Raw genomic sequence first — 15199 nt, 5'->3', positions numbered from 1 at the left:
CTAAAATGTATCATTGTCGTAGGAATCGCAACAGTTATCGTTATCACCACCCTCTGATAAGATCCGCCGGAGTTCTACATCGACCAACGTCATATCGTCGGACACAACCAACTGCAGTTCAGCAAAGTGAGTTGTGTAGTGTGTATTACAGTAATACTATTATACAACTGTGGTGTGTTCACTCGCCAAGTTCGCGTCTTGACCTTATATAATATGTACTTACAACCTCGGCGTGTGCGTAGGGCCGACAAGACCAGTAGTGATATGTCCGTGGACGAGGACAGTTCATCCAGCGAGGAAGAAGGCGAGAAGGACAGCAGTTCGGATAGTAGCTGCAGTGATAGCGAGAGCAACGACGAAAAGAAGGAAACGGTTCCGCCGGCGGCCGTTTCGCCACCCCCACAAGAAGAACAGGAAGAAGAGCCCAAGTGGTATCTGAAAAACTTTTTGAAAAAGAGTACGCCCGATACGAACAACACGACCAGGACGTCACAACAGGTGAGAGTTGTTGCTATGATTTTCCTCAATATTAAGGTTTATCGATTCACAACTCGTTGTAATTCGCTATTCGGTTTATGAGTTTTTCGTTGATAATTTGTACGCTTCCGTGGGTACAATTTACATAATGAGATTTATTTATATTTGAGTCGAGCCCCGATCCATCATTGATAATTGTGAATCATGATTTCGATCGCTAATGTACTCGCAATTTTATACGTCATTTTAAATTTAATAATATCCATTTCGTTAGCAATGGTCACACCTGATAACCATAATATTTAATTGTAAAATACTTACTATAATATTATATTGGTGGTCCCTACTATTAAACATATATATAATGTTACCTATGAAAGCACACGAGAATATTTTATCATCGACTTATCCGCTGTTAGTTTAATAATTATTAGTGTTATTATACACACATGTTGTGTCCAACGTGAACGTAATCCATTCGCAGTTATCACGTGGCGCTTGTTGAAACGAGGTTAAGCCTAGGACGAATGCTGTAGTGCTGCAGCGCTTTTCATTAGAGCCCATCATTATTTATTCTATGGTTCTTCTTTTTATTATTTTATTTTTTATTTTGGTCACTTAATTAACACAATCTAAAAATAACGTTTTTAATGGGACCTCTATGTCATGGAATAACATGATTTTATTTTCATTAGCCTTTAATCGACTTCGGAAATCGTTTAACTGATAACAAGTTAAACTATTACTTTAATAATTTAATACGTATTAATAATAGTAATAATACAATACAAATATTGTTGAATTATAATAAAACGACATCTTCAATCACTATTGGACGAAAACTCATCCCTTTAGTGTTAGGTTAAGGACATTAAATGTTTTAGCTACTCCATAAACTGCCCGAGCATTATAAAACATATTTATAATAAAATATACATTCTAAATTCCTAAAATAATAAAATCGACAATATAAAAGTTTTCTTCTTTGCAAACATAAATATAAATTGTTAAATACAAATATATTAAATTGTAATTAATAGACGATGGTACCTATTATTATTATTATTATTATTTATGCAACTGTTAAAAACTATTAAACCTAACTTTTAATAAATGGATTCAAATTTCATTGGTGGTATCTTTCCATATTCCATCTCTAAAAATAAACATTTATTAATATAAATTATATATTTATTAAATATTTATTAAGTAAATATTTTTTCTCTTCCGTGGTGTTACACTGATTTGAGATCTCATGAAGATTAACTATCTAACCTTATGTTTGTAGACAATGCTGGTCATGAATATATTTTTTTTATCAAATTTTGTAGATGCTGTGTGTAAATGTAAATTAAAAAAAATTATTCATGGTACTCAATATATTTATATATATATATATATTAATTATTAAATGTGATCACTCAATAAAATAGTTTCATTAAATTTATTTTGTGGATAAACTTAGGCCTTGAATTGTTAAAAATGGTTTTATTTAGTTTGTTTATTTACTCTACAACTGTAAAATTTTACTTTGATAAATTGCACCAAATAGTATGAATACATCCAGCTATTAAAACATTAGGTAAACAACATTTTACAATAATACTGATATTTTTAATTCATGAAAATTAGTTAACCTGTTGAAAACTAGGTAAATAATAATAATCATAATTAAACTATGATGATGGTTATTTTCATAAACTTGGTTTTTTTTATATTCTCAATTTTATTTTTATTACAAATAAATATTAATTTAAATTATAAATAAAATTTATTTATTTTCATAGGAGGAACCTGCTGGAATGACTGATCCTAAATCTAGTCCAACCTTTCCTACACAACGATCTGAGGTTATTGAATTATTATCAGAAATGTCAGACTCAGACTCCAATCACAGTGATAAGCAAAAAAGCCAATCTGATTCGTCATCTTCTTCATCTTCTTCATCTTCATCATCCGAGGATGAAGACGATAAAAAGAAAAAGCCTCGTGATAGTAGTTGTGATAGTGATTCATCCTATAGTAGCCGTTCACATGCATCATCTAAACCAATAACAGACTTACACAAAAAATACTCTGCATTAGCAAAATGTGAGAAAAAAGATCTCAAAAAATCATCTGTAAAACCTACTAAATTAGTAGAGAGAAAATCGACACCAGTGTTAATAAAAAAAGAGGAACCAGTTGAAGAACCGGCTGTGAAAAAGAGAGGTCGAAAGAAGGGTCCAATAAAGACTCCAAAACCTCCTCTACCATCCAAAATCAAGTCAAAACCTTTGATTTCATCAGATACAGAAGATGATGAACCGCCTAAACCAGTAAAAATAAGTGAAAAACGAAGAGGTCGACCACCAGGCAGTAGTAAAAAGTCAAAAGTTATATCAGCTAGCAGTGAATCAGAAGAATGGACTGATAGTAGCCGTAAGAGTCGAAAAAAAGATTCTGAAAAGAAGTCTTCACATTCAGTAAAGAAAACACCATCCTGGGAAAAAAACCAACCACAAAAACCTGTAGCTCGAGTCAGTGCTGCTCTACGTCCTCCACGTTCGATTTCAAGCAGTGTAGATTCAGATTCCTCTGATGTAGAATGTAGGCCGCCACCTATGTCAACAACAACTGAAAGTCCACCCAAACTTGATGTTGAAGGAATCAAAGTACAAGACAAGAAAAAGAATGATACTTTAAGGAAGCTGTTTATAACACGACGTGAAGATGGTGGTGCTAAAAGTGGTGGAAAATCCAAAGGTGGTAAAGGTGGCAAAGGTGGAGTTATTATAATTGATAACAACGAAGCAATGCGCAATGACAATGAACGTGTTATATCTCCTGTACCAGTCATTCCACTTATGCCTAAAGAACCTGAAAGCCTAAAGACTTTAAAATTATCTGTGATGTGTAAAATACCATTAAGTAAATTGCCACCTAATTTTAATTACTTGATGAAACCAGCAAGATCTGAAGAGCTGAGAACCTGTGCTGATTTGGCAAATACGCGGCAAGATGAAAAGAAACAAAAGCATAGACATCATAAACATCATCACAAAGGTAGTCCATCACAAACGACTTCAGGATCAGAAAAATCTAAATCCAACGAATCTCCAGCAAACACTGCTCCGCCTACTCAGCCTCTCCTCCAACAGCCATCTTCTGATGGCTATTCCAAAGGCATGATGGACAATGTAAATGTATGGCGTAAACCAACATCTGTATGTGCAGTAATACCAGAAGCTAAAGTTAAACCTCTAGAGCATAGGTAATTTTTATTATTTGTTATTATTTTGAAATTGGTATTATGTTATTTAATTAAATGTTTTTAATATATATATTTAAATTTTAGTACTATGTCATATTTGCAACGTCCAGCTGCCACCAGCGGTTTGATTCATGGACCTTATGAAGAATCATCTGAAGATGAAGATGGTGGACCACCTCCTTTTCTTCCTTATAGTACTACTGCTGTTCAAATAATGGACCCTCGGTATAAACGTTCACTGGAATTAGATCAATACTCTCCTAATGCGTCAAAAAGACGAAAGTTTCACAATCCGACTGGGTCAGCAACACTAGGAAGATATGCTACTGGAATAGTAAGTTGCTTTTAACAGTTACAAATCAAATAAGTACAAATTAATTATTGATACTTTTATAAATTGATCAGCAGTCCACAATTCTTTTTAAATTAAGTTAACTTGCTTTTTGGTACTTCACTTAAAATGTATTATAATTTGGTAATAGTTACTGCTTGGTATAAGTATATGCAAAATATTTATAATATTTCTAAAATTATTAGAGATACACATGCTATATACTATTCATTCATGCATCATAAGTTATAAACCTATAAAGCCATAACAAAAAAAAAAATAATAATATAATATATTTTCTATGTAACTTATTTTATATTATATTTAAATCAAGAATGATTGTTTTTCGATAATAAATAGCAATCAAATAAACATTGAAATAGATATAACTTAAGGTTGTGAATTAGAGTGTACCATTAGGTATAAGTTCAAGTGTGAGAAAAATTAAATATTTATATAATATTGAGGTTTGTACAATATTTGTTTTATACTTTTATTTATAAGTTATAAGTTTATAACACCCCTCCCCCCCACACACACACATAAATATATATTAATTTACTGCTGTATAGTATACAGTGTATACAATAATAATATTTGTTACAAAATAAATAAGAAATATAACTCAATAATAATTCATTGTTTTTAAATAGGGCGATGGATTAATAAATGATATCTTGGTGGATCGCATGCATGAAGTTCCTGTACAACCTCCTCCCAGACAACCTTCATGGCGCATGCAATCCATGCATCATCAGTACCCTCCAAGGAAAAGATTCTTCTCATATTTTGTAACCGACTTGTACCCTGAAAACAAGTAAAATTACCAGAAAAATATTTCTCTTAATTATTATTTACTATATTGTTGATTTTTTTTATTTCAGCATGCACCAAGAGGTTCCATTAAAGGAAGCACAAGCTTTGACCAAATTAGCAGAATATGAACCTGATCCCATTACCCAAGAAATGAAATATTTGGATGGTATACTATGTTTTGTACTTAGCGGTCATTTGATGGAGAATGATGGGACCAGGGAAAGAGCAGTGCTCAAAATTTATAATGATACTGTTGACTTAATTAAGTAAATATAAAAAGCTTATATTTTTTTTCTTAACATAATTTCTTATGTTTTCATTATATTTTTGTAGAGTTATTTGGTCAAAAATCTACAACTACCGTGCAGACTGTGATCACGAGGAGTTAGATGAAATATTTGAAATGGCTGATAATCCAGAAAGGGATAATAGACTGTTGATACTTTGGTAAGTACTTATTTAAAATACTTCGATTTTTTGGTACATAACAAATAAGGTTTTTAATTATTTGTTACAGGATGAGGTGTCTTAGCTTCTTGAGATTAAAATTGTTTAAACTACTTGTATACCAAAATAGACAGAATTTCAAGACTGTTCAGCAACATTTCCTCAAGGTATAAATTTCTATTTGAAGTATTAGCATTTATGTATGGTTCTAACTAAAATGTTTGGCTAGAATGTGGGTTCAAGTCCTATTTCACCCTCTCCATCACCAGCCAGTTCTGTGGAGAGTCACTCGTCAGGATACTGTAGTAGTAGCATTACACCCGGTGGTGGAGCTGTATCGTCAGGGGCGGCGACAGGTGTGATCGGAGTTCCAATAGTTGTACACAATGCTATTCATTCGCAACACATATTGTATTGTCATTTGGCTGCAGCTCACGAAATGTGGCAACGTGCTGACCTTTTAGTTATGCGCGGAAAACACACACGTAAGATATAATGGATTTAATTTTTTAAATGTAGTGTACATTACTAACTAAATTGTCTACACTTTTTTTTATTATAGAATTTTTTGTTGAGATGGACCGACATTGTGGACCTCTCACATTACATAGCACTGGTCATGATCTCACATTGTATGCTCGCATTGCCATTTCTCGCATGAGATGTGAGTTTAATATAAAAAATTACCTTCCATGATATTAGATGAACACCTCGGAAGCTAAGTCATCGCACATATAAAAAAGTACAGACCGTACAGTCTTGTCACATTTCATCATCGTCTTGGGCTTCATTGTAACGAGGAATTTCATTTCTGTTTCATGCAAATCGTGTATAAACTACTTAATGTAGATTATAACGTTATGATATATATCCTGTATATAACTCATGTACAGCTACTTCTAATTCTCTTCAGTATATTCTGTGTATTTTTTTTTTTTAAATAATTTTAACTTCGAATTGATAAATTGTTATATTTTGACACAAAATACTAAAAAAATAAATAAAAAAAGTTATATTAATATATATTTATAATAAAAAATTATGTATATGTAAATCATATATGAAAAATATTAATTAAAATTTGGTTCAGAGCAAGACTCTTAAATAACAGTCTTAAAAAGCAAATTTTGGTTTGGGTATTTAACATGGGATTTTAAATATATGATTATTATTATTTTTATGTACTACGTATATATACATTATTAATCTTGTAATCTTAATCTTTTGATGACATTAAGATACATATTATTTTAATCTTGCAACTTTTAAAAAATACCAAAAAAAAAAAAAAAAACAAAAAAAAATAATAAACAGTATATCTGTTTTATGAATAATTATAATTTAGAAATTAATATACCTATATATATATATATTTTTTTATAACAAGTTATAAACATCTGATTAATTATGTCGTATAGTAAAGGACAATTATTAAGAGTTTGTTTTACATGTAAAACAAAAACAAAAAAAAATGTATAAAAGAAAAGTTGTGTAATTAAAATAAAACTATATATGTATCTAGTATATATTGTATAATTGTATATATAATATATATTAATATGTATATGTGGGAATTCATTCCTCGCTTAGTTAAATTTATCTGATTGTTATGTCTGAGATGCTATTTTAATGCTCGGTCAAGCAGTCTAAATAATAAAAGAAATAATAATTTTTTTTATTAATTTTAAGAGTTACCTTTGTGTAAAGTAAAATATGTATGTAGTAGCCAAATGTGTACAAAACGACACCAACGTTTAATTATTATTATAAAAAATTTTTTGTTTTGATTTTCTGGATGAAAGAATCATATTTAGGGCATCGGTGGGGTCGATCAATTGTATTGACGAATTTTGTCTTTTGACCGCACTAAGTCGTGCAAAAGATAAAGTGGTAAATAATATTTTTCTTCTATGATATTTAGTATATTACTCTTTATATATATTATAAAATGATAAATGTATAAAAATACTAATTTTTCATTCTTCCCAATCAATTTTTTTCTAAAATTTACCTTAGAATGAGCTTTGTGAGTTATTATCGATTATTAATAAATATAAACAATATAATTGCAAAAAATAATATTATATTTAACATAATACATATATATTTTATAAACTTTTCAGTGCTTAAGTAACTAGTAGTGTTATATTTGTATTATGTATCTACACGTGGTCTGGAAATTTTTTTTTTTGTCAGTTTGCCAACAATTTCTGACCCGTGAATATGACCAACAAATTCGTTCAATCGCCTTATGTTGTTTTAAAACAACGATTTAGAAAGACTTATATTAATGCCACAAGTTAAAATTTATTTCATTTACATGATTAATAATTAAATTTTAATTAATATAGTCTTATCATTAGACTGTAACATTTTTTTTAGACAATATGTGTATAAAAGATACAAAAAAATTATAAACAAAACCAAAGTCTGAGTTATATTGCCTTAAAATGTAATCGATATATTAAATACTATATTATAATATTCAAAATGAAATATATTTAGTGATGTTTAAATTTAGATTTAAAATAAATAATAAAAATACTCATCCCCCTACCTATTCACCCAAAAAGATTTTAAACAAAAAATGTAGTCCCATTTTACTTTCTTTGTTGTTTTGTTAGTGTTTAATTTATTATTATTTTTTTTTCGTTATATTATACAAACAGATAAACATTACCAATTTCCACATGTTTTAGTTTGTAATATTGTCATTATTATTATTATTATTATTATTGTCTTTTTTTTTTTTTTAATAATTCCGTCACGCACACAAAATGATTTAGTTGAATTATGTGTTATTAAAAAATAATTTTAATCCGAACAGTATTTTATTTTATTTTTTTTCGTGCGATTTAAATGCAGTAATGTTATTACTTATTACTGTACTATACTACTACTATTATTAATATTATTATTATTATTATTATTATTATTATTATTATTATTATATATTGTAAACCCTGACTGCTGAGGCACAGCCTACGCTCACGAGTTGATCCCGTTACCTTATTTTTTTCCTCCTTGTCCGCCTCCTTCCCGTTTACCGTTAATTTATCCAAAATACGGTTAACTATAACAATTGTGAAGAAAAAAAAGATTGTTAATAATAAAAAAAATTTGCAATGGATTATTAATTATTCTTATATATAATATTATTATGTTAAGGATAGAAAAAATTATATTATCATTTAATATTTTTATGTTATACCTATAATTTATAAAATTTTAAAATTAAAAAAAAAACTAAAACTATTTGAAAAATATATATATATAAAAAAAATAAATAAAATAAAATAATTTTGTGTTGTTTTTTTGAAATATGACTGCAACTGCTTAATTCTACCATCAAATGTTTATTGACCAGTGGTCGTCGGTTGTTGATTTGTTAAGTATGATGGCAACTTTACTGAATTGTAATTAGTAGCATTTACTATCCATATATTCTATTCATGTTAATATAGGCAGTACTTGAGTCAAATTATGCTCGAATACCATCAATATACAGTGGCAGCCCAAGGCCCTGTCGCCCAGGACGCCTCCAGAATAGGGGCGCCGTAATCGCACTTGTAGGTGCTAAAAAAGTTGTAAAAACTTATGATGTTTTAACAAAAAATTTTTTTAAATAATAACGGTGTATAATAATTACATTCCTCTATAATAATAAATTGATATATTTAAGCTATATTTTTAAGGGCGCCTTTTAAAAAATTTGCCTGGGGCGCTATAATATCTTGGGCCGGCACTGAAAATATAATTCAAGTTCTGTAAGAAGTATTCTTAAATAGTACCTACCTATGCTTATTTGAGACATAAAAATATTTTCCCTTCAACAACATACAATTTTTTTAAATGACTGAATAATGTATGAAAAACAATATTTAAATATCTAATACAACAATAAAAATAATATTAATTTTATTAAATGATGTATTAATTTATTTAATTTGAGTATTAAGTATTCACGACGTATCCTTAATTTATTATATTAGAGATAAAATATTAAAAATTCATTGGCTCATTGCATTAGGTAAAACCGCTGACGTAGTCATATAAGTCACTAGATAGCGCTGTCTCATTCGTTTTTTATTTTATTTTAAGATTTTCCTTTTGTTAATTTATTCGATATAAACAAGTTTATTAGACTACGCCTGTGATCAGTGATCTATAACCTTACAATTGGAAATTGATATATATATATATTTATTTACAATATATTAAATAATACAACAAGTAAATTTGATGAAAAGAGAAAAAATGATACAAGGAGAGAAAATATCCATTGATATCACTATAAATATAGATACATAAGTACCTAATAATAACATTAATTTATTATCTAAGACCCAAGTTAGAGAATTTAATTTATTTTTATACATTTGAGTATGAATTAAGTTAAAAAGATCTCTGGACCATTTCCTTTTCAGTTGACGAGTTGTATTGGGTAGGACTAGAAAGGATAAGTTTTATATGAGGGAATTTAAATGATTATGTAGTTTATTATGGAATCGTTTGTAGGATTTATATGCTGGAATGGGAATGGTTAGGTATTACTTATTATGTTGAAGTTGTTAATGAGGGTTCGATTACTAACATACCATGGCATATTGGTTATTGTCCTGATATCGATTGGGAGGATTATATATTTTTTATATTTGAGTTTTTGGATGTTCCCTAAAATTGGGTTCCATAAGTGGCCAAAAGGAGGATGAGTAGTTTTTATATTAATATGAATTTTAATAGGGAACGCAATTGATGAAGTCTATGATTCGAAGCTTTTTTTTTTTAATATTTACAAAATATTTTCATCTATTATTAATGAATAATAATTTTAAAACATAATCAGGGTCGTTTACTTAATTTCTGAAATAGGAGCGTATTTAGAAATAAAATAAGGAGAAAATGCGAGTACAAAAAATTTGTAATTTTATTTGTTCTGTTCTTTTATTGACTTAGAATTCATTTTTAAAAGTACCTAGGTATTAAAACATTAGGCGATCGATATATATTAATAAAATGTAAGTCTTCAGCTTTCAACTAGTGAAAACGTGCTGTCTAACTATAAGCCAGTTTTGACAGAGATAACAAAAATAAACGGTTAGTTGACTATTTACTGGTACTTGGTACGAAAAGTTTGTTCAAAAATGGTTCGAAAAGAGATTTGTATAAAAAAATGTATTATTACCTATAGAGATATCAGAAACACTGAGCCGCTGAAAAGTTGATTAGTAGTAGAAAATATTTAGTAAATATATTAAACAGTAGATATTTTGACTTATTATTATCGCTAAACCATTATTTTTAGTTACTGCTTGTCTTCACACATCCACGAAAACGCGCATTTTATAAACCTATCAGTTTATATAAAATTCAAAATATTCGCTAATCATTATTGATAAAGGTGTTATGAACAACAAATATCGCGGAGTTATATTTTGTCTCACAAGAAAATTTCAAGATTTTAGATTATTATGATACTTAAATAAATATAGATAAATATGGGGAAGGCACCGAATCACTGAAACTCCCTTAAAAACGCTACTCTAAATAAATCTCAATACTAATAATAGATTATTCACTGAATCGATATCGACAGTGATCATTATATACAAACGGTTATTTTTCGTTGCTTTATAGTAGGTCTTAAGGTAGTACCTTTAAGGGTGGTGCCTAAAATATAATAATTTTATATTTTTAATTTTACATAGTTATTTAATATTTAATATTTATATTATATTATAAGATATCTTTCGGTGTATTACTACTTTATATATATATATATGTAATACTAATACATACCTAATATCAATATATATACACATAAGTACTGTCATGACAGATGTTTTATTTTATGTAATTAGAATTTATTTCCGTAAATAACGAAATTATAATTGTATTATTATTAAATACAAAATAGGTACTCATCATCGTATTTAACGTGTATAAATTGAGCGATTCACTGAATAGTGAATATGATCACCATATTTTAACAATGCAAAATGCACAATACAGAATTAAATTATTATTCAAATAGGTACTGATTTGGAGATTTTTTAAGTATACTTAAAGACTATATATTTTCAAATACTTTTATATCATTTAATGATTGTTCTGTGGCGATATAAACTTTTTTTTTGTCATAGGATAACTACCATTTTTGTTGTAAAATGTGTACATTTACTATTTAGTCTGTACAGAGTCTTATAACAGGTGCTTACAGCCTATAGATTATATTGATTATTGTACTCGGAAAATATCTGTGATTATATTGTACACGAGCCTTGTGCTAGCTGTGACCTTCGTTATTTATTAATTATTACTGTTCACTAGTTGCAAAAGCGTTATTCGCGAAAAACGCCGCCGAGGAACTTTTTACAAAGTATCGATTGTGTTTTTTTCCTGATAGATTTTCTATATTTTATAGACAAGATTTCACCGTCGTTATAGCGTGTTCCGTGGACCGTGAATTGCGTTAGTATGGAAAAGAACATGGTATACCGACTCGATCACCGATGTCGCGTGTTTGTTATAGAACATGGGACATCAGGCTAGTTTTAATTCATAATTACACTAGAATGCTATTTAGTATTTAGGAACTGTGACGATACGTTTTGGAGTTGATGATATTATGCACATTTATGAGTCCTTTTAAAATTTGGTGGACAGTTGAATAATGACTATATGGTTAGGTATTTCTATACTGGCTATCATAGTAATTACAAAACTCGTTTAAATCAGGCTCTGGACACAAACGTCACAAACACACGTCATCGTAGTAAGCTATTGTCTCCTTTAATATTAACTTGAATTTTTGGTTGTGCTTAATGTTTATTGAATATATATGTTACCGGATTGAATCATTTGATGATCGGCGTGAACAACCAAATGGGTTGAACACAGCGCGCTGCCCGTGTAAAATAAAATCGAAAACATTGATTTCAATTTTTGTTCACATTTAAAGTATTGACGTGAGTGCTCGTTACAAGTTTTTGAAATTTAATAATCACATTTGATATTAGCGCGTAAATTATTTGACGCTCACACTAAAAAAAAAAAAAAAATACCGAGGTATATGGTACCTAATATATAATAAATCAAATATTACCTCAGTGGATGTTTTATTAACAGCAGAATATTTACTACTTTTATCGGTGTTTAAAACCAATCCAGTTCCAGAATCAAGTCCTTCGAATGCTTTACCGATAGGAACATAACTTTTAGCTAATGTTTTTAAATACAATTGTTTGCATATATACGTAAAGTTGTTCTGATGAGTTTAAACTGAAACTATAAACTTTAGATATTTCTTTTGGTCATATGGGCAATAATAGTTTTATAGTTTTTCAAAAAGTGATCAACTCGTAATTTGGTCAAAAAGGTTATGATCATAACTCGTAAAAAAATGACCAAGTGACAATTAGTAGTCAACAAGTAGTCAATTTTTACTTATTTAATTAGATAGGTAATGCTAAAAGACAACTTGGTCAAAATGATAACGTATTAAGTATTTAAGTGATTCCTGAACTCTTTATTACATCTACCGCTTGAATACTTTTTCTACACATTTATAGGGATAAAAAATGAAATTTAAACATGTTTTTGCACTTGGCCAGTTTTGACACGATGGCAATAATATATTCTATATAATTCTATTTAATACCTATATATAATATATATAATATACAAATATTATGTACAATAGTTAATAATATTATACTTATATAATTACGAATAATATTGTAATAGGTGAAAATCTGAAATAGGTATTAATACTCTGCAATAAAGTGGTCGATCAACTTTATTGGAGGGTATAACTGTACACTATTTAGTATGTGCAGTTGCATATAGGCATTTGCAGCGCAATTCTAAAAAATGAATGCAATAAATTCATTATTCGGTAAGCACTAACAATATGCCAGGTAAATTTCTCATGAACTATAATTTTGAGAATTTGTACTAGAAAATATATCATTTTTTAGTTACCTATACTTGAGCGGAAGTGAACGTTTTTATTTTTCGTTCATGACTCAATAACGAATAATAATGTTAATATTGAATAATTATTGATTGTTCCGAGAATTATTTTTAATTGTTTATAACAAAATAAAATCAGATGAATATGATTTCGCATCAGCCAATGATGTTGCATGCAGGTAACAATAAGCTACAGTATAAAAGTTAAAACCTTATAAAATATTTATAAATATATATATATATTATATACTCAAGGACGCCTGCAGGATAAAATCCCACCCAGGGCAAGATCAAAATTCTAAAACCAAATCAAATACCATAGACATCGGGACTCAGGAGATTTTATAATTTTAAGAGACATGCAGTAAACATTGTAAACTAATAAATACATTCAAGAATATATATTTAGATTATTTAAAAATATAATAATTTTTACTAAATTTCATAAATGAATCTCAATAAAATTATGTTATAATATTAATTGTGTAATATGTGTGGCATTAAATTAACAATACTTTTAAAAAATTCTCAGTAGGGACAATGGTCCCTTTGCCCCCCCTGTGGGTGCCCTTGATAATACTATGATATTATATAATATTTAATATTTTTAATTTTGCATAAAATAACAGCTCGTTTGTTTGGGCGGTAAAAAAATATTTAGCAAATACTGATCAATTAGGTCTAGAAAAACTGTAATATTGTTTTTTCGATAGAATTAGTGTGTGAACTCACGACCATATGTGCGTATATTTTCTGAAATTAAGCATAGGGTATATGTAGAGTACTGATAACAACAATACTCTGAACCACTCTCAAAAAAACGTTGGCCGGGTCAGTTATGGTGAGGTATAACTGTATAAGTGTTTAACTATTGGTATTTGGTTTTACTCCTTAGAACTTGTGATGATTATAAAATATCCATATCATCCCTAGATATGTACTGTCAGACAATTCAGACATTACAAAAATTAATTTTTTTAATCGATAAATTTCTTTTTGTAAATATACTATAAATGGTAGAACAATAAAAGCGGAATATTAATCTCAAAACCTTTAAAAAATACAATTAAAAAAAAAATTTTAATATGTTTATATTTAGAGGTTATAGAGAGGTATAATAAAATTCAACAGTCTTTGTATAAGAAATATAAGCACTTTCTTCCATGAAATTCAAATGTGTAGTGTAATTCATTTTTATAATTAAATTGACTGTACTGTTGTTAAAATAATTTCTTATATCTATTATATCTAAATATCTATCTTATTTCTATAATTATTTATCGAATTTGGAGAATTATTGTTAACATTTTTAGTCTGGTACATTTAATACATAACATAATATTCTTAAATAATTTATATGCTTACCATTAAACACAATTTAAATAATTTAAATCCAGTAGTGCAAGCGCCAAGCAGGATTTATCAAAAATGATAAAGCACTTGAAAAAGAAATAGGTATGTACTTAGTAAGAAACAAGATTAGGTTTGATGTCTGAATGAATAAAATCGGTTCTTACTTCTCTCCTACTATTATATTTAGAGATTGTATTTTATAGCATTTAAAATAGGTACCTAATTGTAATATGTGCTTTAATCATATAATAGGTAATTTACTATAACCTATAATTGATCTTGATAACTTTTCTAAAAATATAAATAATAGTAACAAAACAAGTTTTTTATTTAAATTATATTTTTGACTATTTTATTATTATAAACAGCCAGCAGGTATAAAAAAATGTATTTAATATATAACATGTTACACATAGATTATATAAATGAAAATATAATATATAAAATAAATAAATGAATGATTTTATAAAATGGATTGATATTCAAACCAATATACCTGTTACTATTCAAAATTATCTGAAAAACAAATACGGATAAATTTATCATCG

General features: G+C 28.2%; 1 protein-coding gene across 4 annotated transcripts in view; it reads left to right on the top strand.

Moving 5' to 3' along the window:
* Window positions 1-8624, top strand: part of LOC132918182 (AF4/FMR2 family member lilli-like) — a 142587-nt gene extending 133963 nt beyond the window's left edge. For all 4 annotated transcript variants that reach the window (XM_060979308.1, XM_060979306.1, XM_060979305.1 and 1 more), the window contains 10 exons: window positions 23-126; window positions 243-498; window positions 2265-3730; window positions 3815-4064; window positions 4715-4878; window positions 4946-5143; window positions 5211-5324; window positions 5395-5491; window positions 5554-5809; window positions 5887-8624. In XM_060979308.1, the coding sequence (XP_060835291.1) occupies window positions 23-126; window positions 243-498; window positions 2265-3730; window positions 3815-4064; window positions 4715-4878; window positions 4946-5143; window positions 5211-5324; window positions 5395-5491; window positions 5554-5809; window positions 5887-6020 (3039 nt within the window). In that variant the 3' untranslated portion in view covers window positions 6021-8624. The remainder of the gene's footprint in view (window positions 1-22; window positions 127-242; window positions 499-2264; window positions 3731-3814; window positions 4065-4714; window positions 4879-4945; window positions 5144-5210; window positions 5325-5394; window positions 5492-5553; window positions 5810-5886) is intronic.
* The last annotated feature ends 6575 nt before the right edge of the window (window positions 8625-15199 follow it).

Source organism: Rhopalosiphum padi, chromosome 1, assembly GCF_020882245.1.
Source record: "Rhopalosiphum padi isolate XX-2018 chromosome 1, ASM2088224v1, whole genome shotgun sequence".
NCBI lineage: Eukaryota > Metazoa > Arthropoda > Insecta > Hemiptera > Aphididae > Rhopalosiphum > Rhopalosiphum padi.
The sequence above is the reverse complement of the archived record's forward strand: the minus strand, read 5'-3'. Positions and strand labels throughout refer to the sequence as shown.